Here is an 11854-nt window from a genome sequence, read left to right on the forward strand (position 1 = left end):
GACAGGGACTCCCTGAACTAACCACCATACCATCGACAGAATGGCTCTTGCTTGGACTACAAACATGGCCAATGTCTCACGCGCATGCCCTGTCGATCTGATGTGAGTTCATCGGACAAAATATGTAAATCTATAACTATCAATAAAATAAAAAAATATTTAAATCAGCAAGTATTTTTTTTCAAGAGACAAAAAAAAATAAATGTTTCCTGCATATCTGTATCATTGCTATCGTTCTCCAGGTTTAAGGTGGACACAAGTTTGGAACTGAGAAGTTTTAAGAGAATGAATCAAAACACTTTATTGTTACAAAATGGAGTGTCATTCACATGGCTCATAGTTTAAAAAAACAAACAAAGTAAACCATGGCCCTGATGTCAGAAAACAGACCAGCGGCCATGTGCTTTGTGTAGCAGTAATGTAACATGCAAGTATTTTCCAGTGTTCCTCAGTTTCAGGAAATGAATCGGCCCGACAGGACAGGCGTTCCCTGCATCAGCCGGGGCCTCACCTGAAACACAACACACACATTAAAGCACAACGTATTTGCACTTAACACACAAAAAAAACTGAGATGAAGATTACCCAACCAGTTTCTGTTTGGCTTTTGCTTGCACCATTTCCTGCTGCTGCTTCAGCCGCACCTCCTCCAGACTCAGACACCCACCTGTGAATGAACAAACGCACACATGGCGTTCAGTCACATTATCACAGCCACATTCTTTCCACGTAGCACTTTTTCCCAAAGTGTATTTGTGTGTGTGTGTGTGTGTGTGTGTGTGTGTGTGTGCGTGTGTGTGCTGTTTTCACCAACGCTGCTGGGGCTGATGCAGACGTAAGCCATCGCTTGGCTCAGCCGGAGTTCCTCCAAGGCGGCAAGCTCCGCCTCTGCCTCTGCACAGCCAATCACAACACAGCACGGTTAAGAGACCGCAGCAGCGTCGTTGTGGACTGATTCAAGCAATGGGACACTCACTTCTCTGGATGTCCTTCCTCTTCTTGGGATCTGGCGGGATGACGGTGAACGCTGTGGAGCTGAAAAAAGAGAAACACACCTTTGTGTGTCTGTTGCCGTCAGCACGTGTGCAGCTTAGTGGCATTTCAGCTCCGTCCTGGGAGAGCAGGGCAGATTAACCTGCTGCAACAGATGGTTGCAGGCAGCAGCAGGAGGATGACGACACACCTGAGTTTTTTATTTCAGGCTTCATCTCTTGGAAACCCATTCCTGTTCACTTTATTCAGTATCTTTGAAGATGTTCATAGAACCTTGGACTTTGGAGGGGCTCTGGGTGACTGTGCAATGAGGGAGGAGCTTGTTTGTAAACAGCGACACCTTGACAAAAAGGTGTCAAAATGATCATCTCAAATTCAGTAAAGGGCAAGATGCAGCTTTTATTTATTTAAAAAAAAAAACCTAAATCTGTGACTTTTATTATTGAGAATGTTTCAAGAAATTGTTCATTAAAGGTTCAGAGATCAAAAACTACAGGTATCAATGACATAGACGGTTCTTCATAGCTTAGACAGAACAATTTAACGCCACAATAAATTCATTATTCTTTAGGAAAGTTATATTTTATATATGTAGAACATTGATCATGGTCAAAGAGTTGAACCTGATCTGGGATTTTTGGTGGGCCCCTGAGCAACGCCCCCCTCCCACTCTCCCCACCACACACACACACACACACACACACACACACACACACACACACACACACACACACACACACACACACACATCCATGGTCTCACTTGTGTGCACTCTCAGCCCGTGGCTCCCTCTGATGCCCGGTCCCGGACGCCTCTCGGGGTCTGCCCGGTCGCGTGGCCGGTCCTGCTGCGGTGGTGGAGCTGGACCTGGCCTTCCTCTTGCAGCCCGGCTGGGTGGCGGTGTGCTGCGGACACCGGGGGCAACTGGACGCGCGGCCGTTACGCACAGCTGGCGCACGGAGCTGAGCGGCCGCCTGTTTCACCCTTACCGGGTTGGACTCCCGGACTGATTTCCTGGAAGTCGCGACCGTTTCTGGCTTGATGACCTTCGTGGCAGGCATGTTTGGTTTTGTGCGTATGGCTTCGCGTCCAGCAGAACGCATTTCATCCTTGGAATTTGGTCCACTTTGAAGCTTGTGCCATGGCAACGGGGCGGAAAGGTACACAGCCAGTGGAGGTGTTTCAGATCAGGGCTTTCAAAATAAAAGAGGATCATGTATTTTCACGACAAGCCAAAGAGCCACAAACTTTCAGTGTTTTGGTCATGCTTCACTTGGTCTTCTGCATAAAATAAACTCACTTAGTCTTAGAAAATTGCTTGGCTGATTATTCAATTGAAATGTATATTTTCCAATAACAATCAAATTATGTGGAAGAAGATTAAAAGCGATAAGAAAATTATTCAAAAGATTTTTTTTCTCACATAGTTATGGAATGGTCATTTTGTCTTTCTCCCTTTTCTTGTATTTAAAAATACTCGTTAAAAGTGTCCGAACTGAAGTGCAGCGACACGAGAGCCGAAAAAACAATGAACATCCATTTATTCTGAAGCCCGAGCCACCTGGTTTCCGCTTGTTGCCACCATATGGTTGTCGGGAGAAGCAGCAAAAACAGGTCACATGACAACATACCGCGAGACTACAGCGACTTTACTCCTCACCTGTACCCTGTACAGTGCACCACCTAAAATACCACAAAATACTCGGTATTGTTACATTCCATACACATTTCATGCTTTCATAATGACATATATCAAATCTACAGATGGATTCATAATTGAGAGAAATAGAGCAAAATGTATATCAATGTTGGTCCTTGAAGTCTATGGCCACTTCAGATTGAGTCCATTTTAAAAAAGCGCATTTTAATAAATAAATAAGATAACGACAATCAACAAATGTAATGAAATATAGTGTTTGTGGCGATATTAATGAGCAACAGCGGCTGTCCTCCTGGTCTGTGGGGGCGCTGTCTCACCTCCGCACCTCCCCCTGAAAGAATCTGTCTGCCTTCCATTGCACTTTTCCACCAGCGGAGCGGACTCAGCAGCAGCAGCAGCAGCAGCAGGCCCCTCGCAGCCGCTGCACGGCGGTCCTGAGCTGGGCTCACCCCACCGTAGCGCCGGGCGGCCAGGAGCACCCAGCTGCTGCCGGCGGCGGCGCCTCCTCCAGCGGCCCCGCCGGGAGCACTGGACCTGCGGAGGGGGGGGGAGCAGAGCAAGAAGAGCCCCGGGATGTGATGACAGCCCAATCAAAGTGCGACACACACACACACACAGACACACACACACTATAAACAGGCCGCGTTACGCGTTGCGTTGCGTTTTCTTTGCGGCAGATCAACGTCGGCACTGAGGCCAGTGGAAGTTGCGCGCGCCGGGGAGGGTGCATGACGCGCACTCCACCGCAGCTCGCGAGCTGTCAGACGAGGAAGTGAGCCTCCATACACACACACGAACTATCTCTCGCTCTCTCTCTCTCACACACACACACACACACACACACACACACACACACACACACACACGCACACGCCCATTCCCCCCGCCGAGGAAGCCCGGAGCTGCTCTCGCTCGCCGCGGCCACACACTCGTGCCGACATGGATGGACGACACCGGGGATAAGCAGCAGGGCGACACCGAGAGCAGGTGAGGGCTCGCCGGCTGTAGCACGCAGCGTGACGCGCGATGTGGACGCGGCGGCGTGGCGAGACGTCAGAAGACTTTCTGCTCGGCGCAGGGCCCGTCTCCATCTTTGTTTTTATTATCACTCTTCTAATAGTCACATGAGTGATGATCCGTCGGCCCGCTGCGTGTCTGTCTGCCGCTCTTTGCGGGTCGATACCAGATGCCAACATCTGGCTGCTGCTGCTGCTGCTGCAGCTGCGTGCATTCAGCGGAGGTCAAGGCTGCAGATCGATGCGATCTGCAACCTGACGGCCGGAGCGGAGCCACAAACTCCACTCGCCCGCTGATCGATCGATCGATCGATCGATCGAGTGATTGATTGATCGGCTTGAATCATAGACGCATGTGGCAGATAGAGTCTGGAAGTGAGTCTCTGAGTGTCACTGTTTTGAGTTGTCATTGTTGTTGAAGGAGGAGGTCTATTTTTTCACCGTCTGTCTTGATTGGCGTGTGTTGCAAAAGATCCTCCAATGGCGTCTGAATTTAATCTCATTATCATCATGTATTTATCATATCCTCACCACCACCACCACCACCACCGGCAACAAAACGGGCCACATTGAACGGACTGTTCTGAACAGAGCGGTTTTTTGCTGATTTAGGGACAGCAAAAATATTAGATCCAAAGTCAATTTTGACGAATGCAGGTCACAGACAGGTCTTTTACACATTTGAGAACTATTTTAAGAAGTGGAAAAGTGGCATAATATGGGACCTTTAATGCTAAGTAGCATTTTGCAGTTGAGTCGTTGCACCTGACGGCATGGAAAACACGCAGTTATTTCCTTGTGTTTGTCACATTCCAGAGTTGACTGGTGCTGCTGAAGGATGGACAGCGAGCCAGTTCGAGTCAGCCAATCAGAAGCCAGCGAGGTGGCCACCAACGGGGCCCAGATGGACGCCGCCTCTGCCGCCACCGCCGCCTCACCCTCAACCCCTGACTCCCCCGTCCCGGCCACCCCGACCCCCCCTCGGCTCACCCCCAACCCCAAGCTCCTGGAATCAGCGGCGCCCCCACTGGCCCTGCCCACCACCACTACCTCCCCCCCTCCCCCGCTCACCCCCGCCCCCTCCGTGTCGTCCACTGGCGGCCCCAAGATGGCGGCGGCGGCAGGATCTCCCTCCCCCCACTCGCTGGTCCCCACTCCCCCCAAACTCACCCCCACGGCCGTGCCCCCCCTCCGCACCTACTCCCGCCCCCTCCTCCCCTCCCCCACAGGCCTCGCCAAGACCCCCCCCACCTCGCAGACCACACCCTCCTCCACTCCCTCGTCGCCCCCCTCGGCAGCCCCCAGCACCCCCTCCCCCCTCCCCTCGTCTTCTCCCTCTTCTTCTTCGACTCAGAGCAGCGTCACGCCAACCAAGACCTCCTCCGGCCTGACCAATGGAAGGCCCTCCTCCTCCTCCTCCTCCTCCTCTACGGCCATCACGCCATTCCACACGCCAGCCAGCCCCCCCGGCAGACAGGTCTGTCTCTCTCTCTCACACACGCGCCTCCTGTGCCCCCCTGAGGTCTTCTCTCACCCTCCCCCCTCTGTCTCCTGGCTGCAGGTCTCTCAGGTTCACCCGGCGGGCACACCTGGTCTTGTGCGAGCCAATCAGAGCCTCTCTCCCGACCGGCACCGGGTATCCCAGCAGGCCTTGCTCCTGGGGAAAGGTCTCAAAGGGTCTGGCCAAGACCAGGTGCTGCTCCGAGCTCAGATGGTAAACATGGACAACGTGTCACAACCTCACACTCACCGCAGGGTCTCCCACACACACACAGACACACACACACACCCGACTACCTCGGCCAATCAGGTGTTAGCACTGTTGGATCGCTGCGGTAACATGACACCTTCAGGTCTCTCTGAGGAGCATCACCATCATCACCATCTTAACCATCTTCATCACCACCACCACCACCATGATCATCATCATCACCATCACCATCTTAACCATCTTCATCACCACCACCATGATCGTCATCATCATCATCATCATCATCATCATCATCATCACCATCTTAACCATCTTCATCACCATCACCATCATCACCACCACCATCATCATCATCATCTTCATCACCATCTTAACCATCATTATTGTCATTGATTTGTAGTTTGAGGGAAAAGCGGGACCATTTTTCTGAAAACTGTTTTTTAATGTGGGAAACTGATGGACCTACTTCCTCCACTTCCTGCACTTCCTCTTCCTCGTCCTGAGTTCCTGTCCTCTCTCTCCTCCTCCTGCAGCTCATTCTTACATCTGCTATGCGACCTGCCTTGTCCTCCTCCTGCACCCCCTCTTCTTCCTCTTCTTCCTCGTCTCCTCCTGCGTCTAACCCTGCCTCCGCCCAGGTGAGCAGCTGTCTCCTCCCACTTCCTGTTGCTCTCGACCGTCAAGCTTCCCAGCTAAAAAAACGTGGTCGTCAACTTTCCTGCTGATGTAGAGGGTGGAAAGTGTGTTTGTTGTCGTTTACCTCCTCTCTCTCTCTCTCTCACACCCCCCTGTCTCCTCCCAACAGCTGCAGAGTCTCACCCTGAGACCTCCTCCCCCGGGGGCCCTGGCCATCCCCTCCTCCCTCCGCTTCAGGTCGCCCTCCTCGGCCCCGCCCCCCCTCTCTCGCCCGCTCTTCCCGCCGCTCAGGCCGCGGCCTCAGCCGGGCAACAAGGCGGCGGAGAGCTTGGCCACGCCCTGCCGCCACCTCTCCGTCCCGCCTCCAAGTACGTCTCCGCACCAAGCTAGCCTCTTAGCTCGCTAGGTACCATTGACGTTGCAGCGATTGTGGGTCAGAAATCAGAAGTGGAGAGATACGGAAGCGCGTTGCATTCACTGGAAAAATTAACTCAAACATTTCGGCACCTTTTCTTGTAATTACCAGATCAGGATCTCAGTTAATCTGCAATCACTACCTTCTCGGTGTGAGACACTGGGAAATACTTGCATTTCTTAAAACTGAGGATGGTGTCAATATTAGTATGTCAACACTGTGCTGGCATCTCCGATCGTCAGGATTGTTCAGGCGGAAAGCCCAGTCAGTCTGGCGTGTGGCTCTCTTTCTGCAGGAGCAGTTCAATCACCACAGGATGCTTCATGGATACAAATTCATGCATTTAAAATGCATCCAATCTGGTTTGGTGTGACTCGTGAATAGTGCACGGCGCCTGTTACAAATCCTAGAACCTCAAGGATCCTAATCTCGTAATTACGAGATATTTTCTTGTAATTACGAGATCCTGATCTCATAATTACAAGATAAGGTGCCTCATTTTTTTTTAAATCCGGTGAATGCAATGCACTCCCGTCGAGAAAAGACTTTAGTGTTCTTTTTTTAACCTTCTCTCTGCTGAGATGAAAAGTGACAAAATCGGAGTGGCGGTCGATCCGCCGGCGTTTTGCTTTCTATCTGCTTTTATCTTTTTTTTTTGTGACTCTTTCTCTCGCTCGCTCGCAGCTCTCTACTCTCCAGTCCATGCCGTCCCGTTGAGACCCAGACTGCATTCTCCAAATGGCCACAGGACGGCGCCACCGCCGCCGCAGCGACAGACCACTGCCCTGCAGCCCATTGCCGCCGCCCCCAACCTCGCTGGCCACGCCCCCGCGGCCAGCAGGCCAATGAGGAGCTGCCCGCTAGCCCGGCCCCTGCTCAGCTCCGGCCAATCGCAGCGCGGCTCGCTGCCCGTGTCCACGCCCACGCCCATGTCTGCGTTGCCTCGTTTTGAACGTTCGCCGTCGGCGGCCAGGCAGCTGCAGATCATCGCCCTCTCCTCGGCCCGCCAGCCGCTGTCGGGCCCGTATGCTCACACAGTGCCACCGCCGCCACCGCCACCACCACCACCGCCGCCACCGCCACCCGAGCTCCTGGTCCAACCCAAGCGGACGCTGAGCGGCGAGGACCCTGCACTTCCTCCCCCTGCAAGCTCTGCCCTGCAGAGACCCGCCTCGCCGACGCCTTCGCCGCCGTCCCCCCTCAGTCCACCCTCACCGCCGGGTCAGGCCACGCCCTCTAGCGAGGAGCAGCGAGACGGAGGACGGGGAGCTAGACGGGAGGGCAGAGGAGGGGGTGGCAGCAGCACCGAGTTGAAGGTGGAGGACAGAGGAAGCGACCAAAGACCGGAAGTGAAGGAAGTGAAGGAAGGACAGCGAGAGCAGGAAGTGGCAGCAGTGGCAGAGGAGGAAGTGATGGAGGTGACGGAGGAGGGCCAGACAAAGGTGGATGATGTGATGGACCAGTCTGAGGGTCCACAGCAGAACCTGAGCTCGGAGGAGCCTGCTAGAGGCTCCGCTGAGGAACCACAGCAGCTCCTGGACCTGGTTCCCACTCCAGCACTGGTCCCAGTAGCTGCAGCAGCTCAGGTCCAGGACGTCCCAGTCCAGGGTCAGAGGCAGCCGGACCCCCAGCGGGACCTCCAGCCAGCGGCTCAGGAGGACTTCTGTGAGAACATGTCCACGCAGTCCGACAACCAGTCAGGTGACTCAGCTGCTAATGCTAACAGTTCAGATGAAACACAGCTGTGTGACTGGTCAAGTCTCAGGTTCTGATTGTTTTTCCTCTCTCCCATTGGTTGGTGTCTGTGTCTCTCCCCAGCCTTGTCCAGCCTCTCCTCCCAGTCGCCGCCCACCTCACCCTTCATCACCCCGTCATTGGACAATCCCCCTCCTCCCCCCCCGCACCATCTCCACCACCCCCCCACCAACCTCAGCCTGTCACAGCGCCATTCGGAGAAGGTCGACTCAGCCACGACGGCCGCCGTGGCGGCGGTGGACAACGACTCTCAGGCCAACGCCCTCCAATCAGAGGAGGAGCCAGGAGAGAGCCTGGACCAATCACCCAGCGACCCCTGGGAACCGAAGGCGTGGCCTGAGGGCCGGCAGGTTCTGACGCACCTCGTGGAAGGATTTGTCATCCAGGAGGGTCTTCAACCGTTTCCTGTACGTACGCGCACACACACACACACACACACACACACACACACACACACACACACACACACACACCCCAGACTCACATTTTCATCATCATGAAAACACATTAGCAATTAGCCTCTATTAGCAGTTCTTGCCCTATAAATCTGTTCTGTCCTGTATTCTAAATTTTCCCCCTGTGGATGGTTAAAAAACTGATTCTGTCTGTAGGTGAACCGCTCGTCCCTGCTGGTTCCGGATCAGGTGACCAACCCACAGGAAGTGAACGGGACCAATGAGAAGGCAGAAGCAGTGGCGGCAGTGGCGGCAGTGGCGGTGCCGTCACCCGTCACTGAGCCGGTAGCGAAGGCGAGCGACCACTCGACTGACTCGGAGCAGGACGAGGGAGGAGACACAGACGAGCCCGGGAACAGTAAGAGTCACAACACCTGCTGCTGCTGCTGCTGCTGCTGCTGCGGCTCAGCAGACAAACATCACTGGTCGAATCTAGCAACAGTCCTGAAAATGATGGAATTTGTTCACGTGTTTTCTTGAGGATCAATTCAAAGAGATAAATCTTGGAAGTGAACGGTAGTTTGGACGCTTGACCAGGGGACTGAAACACTCTGGTGTGTGTGACTTTAGCAAGTACACACAAACACACATACTGACATGACGCGGTGCCGCTCCGCAGGGCCGGCCCACCGGGACCGGGCGGTGCTGCACTGCCAGTTCTGCGGGAAGAGAGGCCACGCCCACAACTTCATGCGATCCAAGCGCTTCTGCTCCACCTCCTGCGCACGCGGGTGAGACGCCGCGGCGCTATCATCATCAAAATGATACATTTCATTGACAGAGCACCTTTTGAAGTCCTCAGCTTTACAAGAGAAGGTTCAAACATATCAGAATAAAATCTGCAGTAAAGAATGCTTTTCAGTTTTTCTTTTTTTCCTGTCTCTGGCAGGTTCAACGTTCGCCTGACGAAGCGCCTGCGGGCTCTGAGTGCAGGCAGCCGCTCGGAGAGGCCACGCCCCTCCCTGAACAGGGCGGAGTCAGTCCCCGGCAAGCCCCTGTTGCTGAGACTGGTAGGTGGCGCTACGGCCTCTCTTTGACCCGGGCGGCATTTGCAACGTGGCTCCTGCTGGCGTCCCGGCTACTTTCTGCAGAGTTAAACGGCAGCTTTGGTCGAGTCGAGTCTTTGACAGAGCCAGAAATTATTTCTCTATGTCATTGGTGTCAAACTCTGGCCCGTGGGCCAAATTTAGCCTGCAGTGTCGTTATGTTTGGTCCATGAGGCAATACTGAATCGCTACTAGAGCTTTTGTCCTTTTGACTTTTTGATATGAAGTTATTTATTGTATAGTATTAAGCTTTGCTTGTTCCATATTCAGCCATATGAAAAGGTTCACTGTTCATCTGAAGGAAGTTTTTTTTAAATAAATCTCAATGTTGGGCTGAGATTTTGTTCAGGTTTGACATTTTGGCCCTTGTGTGTATTTGAGTTTGTCACCTCTGCTCTCAGTGATGAAGGAAGTGCAGCTGCAACACCGACACGCTGCTCCGGTTCATCTCAGCAGTCAATACGTTTTCTTTTTTCTTCTTTTCTTTTCCCTGCCGCAGCCTCGAGACCTGTGGCGAGCCGGCCGGCGAGAGAAGGAAGTGAAGGAGAAGGTGGCGCCGGTCGCAGCCGCAGCAGCACCAGTAGCAGCAGCAGCAGCAGCAGCAGCAGTGGAGGAGGAGGAGGAGGAGGAGGAGGAAGAGGAAGGCGAAGAGGAGGAAGAGGAAGAGGACATGGAGGAGGAAGAGGAAGTGGAGGAGGACGAGGACGATGACAGTGGCGAGGAAGAGGAGGAGGAGCAGGAGGAGGAGGAGGAGGAGGAGGATCCTGCCGCCGCCACAGTGGAGCATCGGGTGACCCGTAGAGCCAGGAGGGCGTCGGCGCCCGTGTTGAGCACGCCCACGGCCACGCCCACCACCACCTTCAAGCCCGCCCCCTCGCAGTGGAGCGTGGAGGAAGTGACAGCCTTCATCCACACACTGCCAGGTAGGCGGTCTAGCAAAGACAGATCATTGAAATGACTGAATTGAGTTGTAAGTAAAGTAAATGCCCAACTCAACTGTCAAGATGTGTATTTTAAAATCCATTTTCAGAAAAAAAAAAAGGTTACACTGCCCACGCAGCCTCGACCCAACCTTTTTTTAGTCATTTTAGCAACAAATATTACCGTAAATATTGCAGCCAACCACTAGGTGGCGATGTGGACGCCTTACCATCATGTGTTCCTCTGCTGTGATCCCTGAGAAGCGGTTGAGCTCCCTCCGCTGTCTGTCTGTGTCTCCAGGCTGCAGCGACGTGGCCGAGGCCTTCCGGCTGCAGGAGATCGACGGCCAGGCGCTGCTGCTGCTCACTGAGGACCACCTGATGACCAGCATGAACATCAAGCTGGGGCCGGCGCTCAAGATCTGCGCCCACATCAACTCCCTGAAGAACCAATGAGAGCGCAGAGAGAGAGAGAGAGAGAGAGAGAATCAACAGCTGACACATGTTGAAGGGGAGCAGGCAATAAAGAGAGATGGGGAGGGGGGGGGCTAACTGAGTAAAAGCTGACACCAAGGATGACAGAAAAAAGTCACAAAAAGAGATTTTTGGGGGTAATTTATGAGATTATAGACGGAGGCGTGGCCTTAGGAGACGTTCAGGGGACGTGGGAGACACCAGATTCGGTTTTTGGGGAGGGGGTTCCTCTGACTGTAGCAGGAGACCGCGGGCGAGGGAGGGAGGGGGGTTTTGTATCTTTGTGTACATTTTACATGTTGCGGGAGAGTGTACATTTGAAGCTATTTCACCACGGATTTTAAACATTTAATATATAAAAGAAAATTGTCTATTTGTTTTCTCCTCCTTTTTTTTAGAACGTGACATCGACAAACAAATCTATCCAGTAGCTTACATCACCGGTGTGTGTACAAACATCATAATGACGATGATAATAACAATGATTTAGACTTTGTAAGTGATTAATGAAAGTTTAATGTTTTCTATCACTATATTCTGGACAAAAAAAACGTGTCTGTGGATTAAAAAGAAGCAAAAGCCACGATCAGGATAGAGACTCGTGTCTTTACTCGTCACATTTCTATGGTTTCCTGCCTGGTAACGATTTAATAAACCAACTCTTTAATCCAGAATCCAGAGTGCGTGTGTGCGTGCGTGTGTGCGTGCGTGAGTGTCTGACTTGTCTTAGTGAGCGGACAGGCCGGCAGAGGGCAGCAGAGAGGCAGGTGAGC

The 11854-nt window shown here is 53.0% G+C and overlaps 2 protein-coding genes across 8 annotated transcripts; one reads left to right on the top strand and one right to left on the bottom strand.

The window, feature by feature from the left end:
* Positions 1-275: 275 nt before the first annotated feature.
* LOC142903492 (uncharacterized) lies at positions 276-3000 on the bottom strand. Its single transcript, XM_076049169.1, has 5 exons — positions 1756-3000; positions 977-1035; positions 811-894; positions 591-667; positions 276-511 (listed from the first exon to the last, which is right to left on the bottom strand). Exons 1-5 carry the CDS (start codon positions 2094-2096, stop codon positions 455-457), a joined length of 618 nt encoding a protein of 205 aa, XP_075905284.1. The 5' UTR covers positions 2097-3000; the 3' UTR covers positions 276-454.
* Positions 3001-3029: 29 nt separating this feature from the next.
* On the top strand, positions 3030-11673 carry phc3 (polyhomeotic homolog 3). Of its 7 annotated transcripts, none has more exons than XM_076049121.1 (13): positions 3120-3248; positions 3331-3640; positions 4486-5146; positions 5231-5383; positions 5914-6018; positions 6186-6384; positions 7116-8132; positions 8250-8593; positions 8798-8999; positions 9261-9372; positions 9531-9651; positions 10187-10610; positions 10909-11673. In XM_076049121.1, exons 3-13 carry the CDS (start codon positions 4508-4510, stop codon positions 11061-11063), a joined length of 3471 nt encoding a protein of 1156 aa, XP_075905236.1. In that variant the 5' UTR covers positions 3120-3248; positions 3331-3640; positions 4486-4507; the 3' UTR covers positions 11064-11673. The 7 variants fall into 7 exon arrangements, with proteins under 7 accessions (XP_075905238.1, XP_075905236.1, XP_075905237.1 ...); XM_076049122.1 differs by having other exon boundaries at positions 3331-3425; XM_076049124.1 differs by having other exon boundaries at positions 3169-3640; positions 10187-10267; positions 10304-10610.
* Positions 11674-11854: the final 181 nt, after the last annotated feature.

Source organism: Nelusetta ayraudi, unplaced genomic scaffold (assembly GCF_046127955.1).
Source record: "Nelusetta ayraudi isolate G7.1 ecotype Tasmania unplaced genomic scaffold, CSIRO-AGI_Nayr_v1 ptg000110l, whole genome shotgun sequence".
Taxonomy (NCBI): Eukaryota; Metazoa; Chordata; class Actinopteri; order Tetraodontiformes; family Monacanthidae; genus Nelusetta; species Nelusetta ayraudi.

Coding starts and splice junctions, on each gene's coding strand:
- LOC142903492 (XM_076049169.1), bottom strand. CDS start 2,096: ATGCGTTCTGCTGGACGCGAAGCCATACGCACAAAACCAAACATGCCT. Junction 1,036..1,755: donor CGGGCTGAGAGTGCACACAA/GTGAGACCATGG, acceptor CTCTTTTTTCAG/CTCCACAGCGTTCACCGTCA. Junction 668..810: donor CATCAGCCCCAGCAGCGTTG/GTGAAAACAGCA, acceptor GTTCATTCACAG/GTGGGTGTCTGAGTCTGGAG.
- phc3 (XM_076049123.1), top strand. CDS start 4,508: ATGGACAGCGAGCCAGTTCGAGTCAGCCAATCAGAAGCCAGCGAGGTG. Junction 5,384..5,913: donor TGCTGCTCCGAGCTCAGATG/GTAAACATGGAC, acceptor CTCCTCCTGCAG/CTCATTCTTACATCTGCTAT. Junction 9,652..10,186: donor AGCCCCTGTTGCTGAGACTG/GTAGGTGGCGCT, acceptor TCCCTGCCGCAG/CCTCGAGACCTGTGGCGAGC.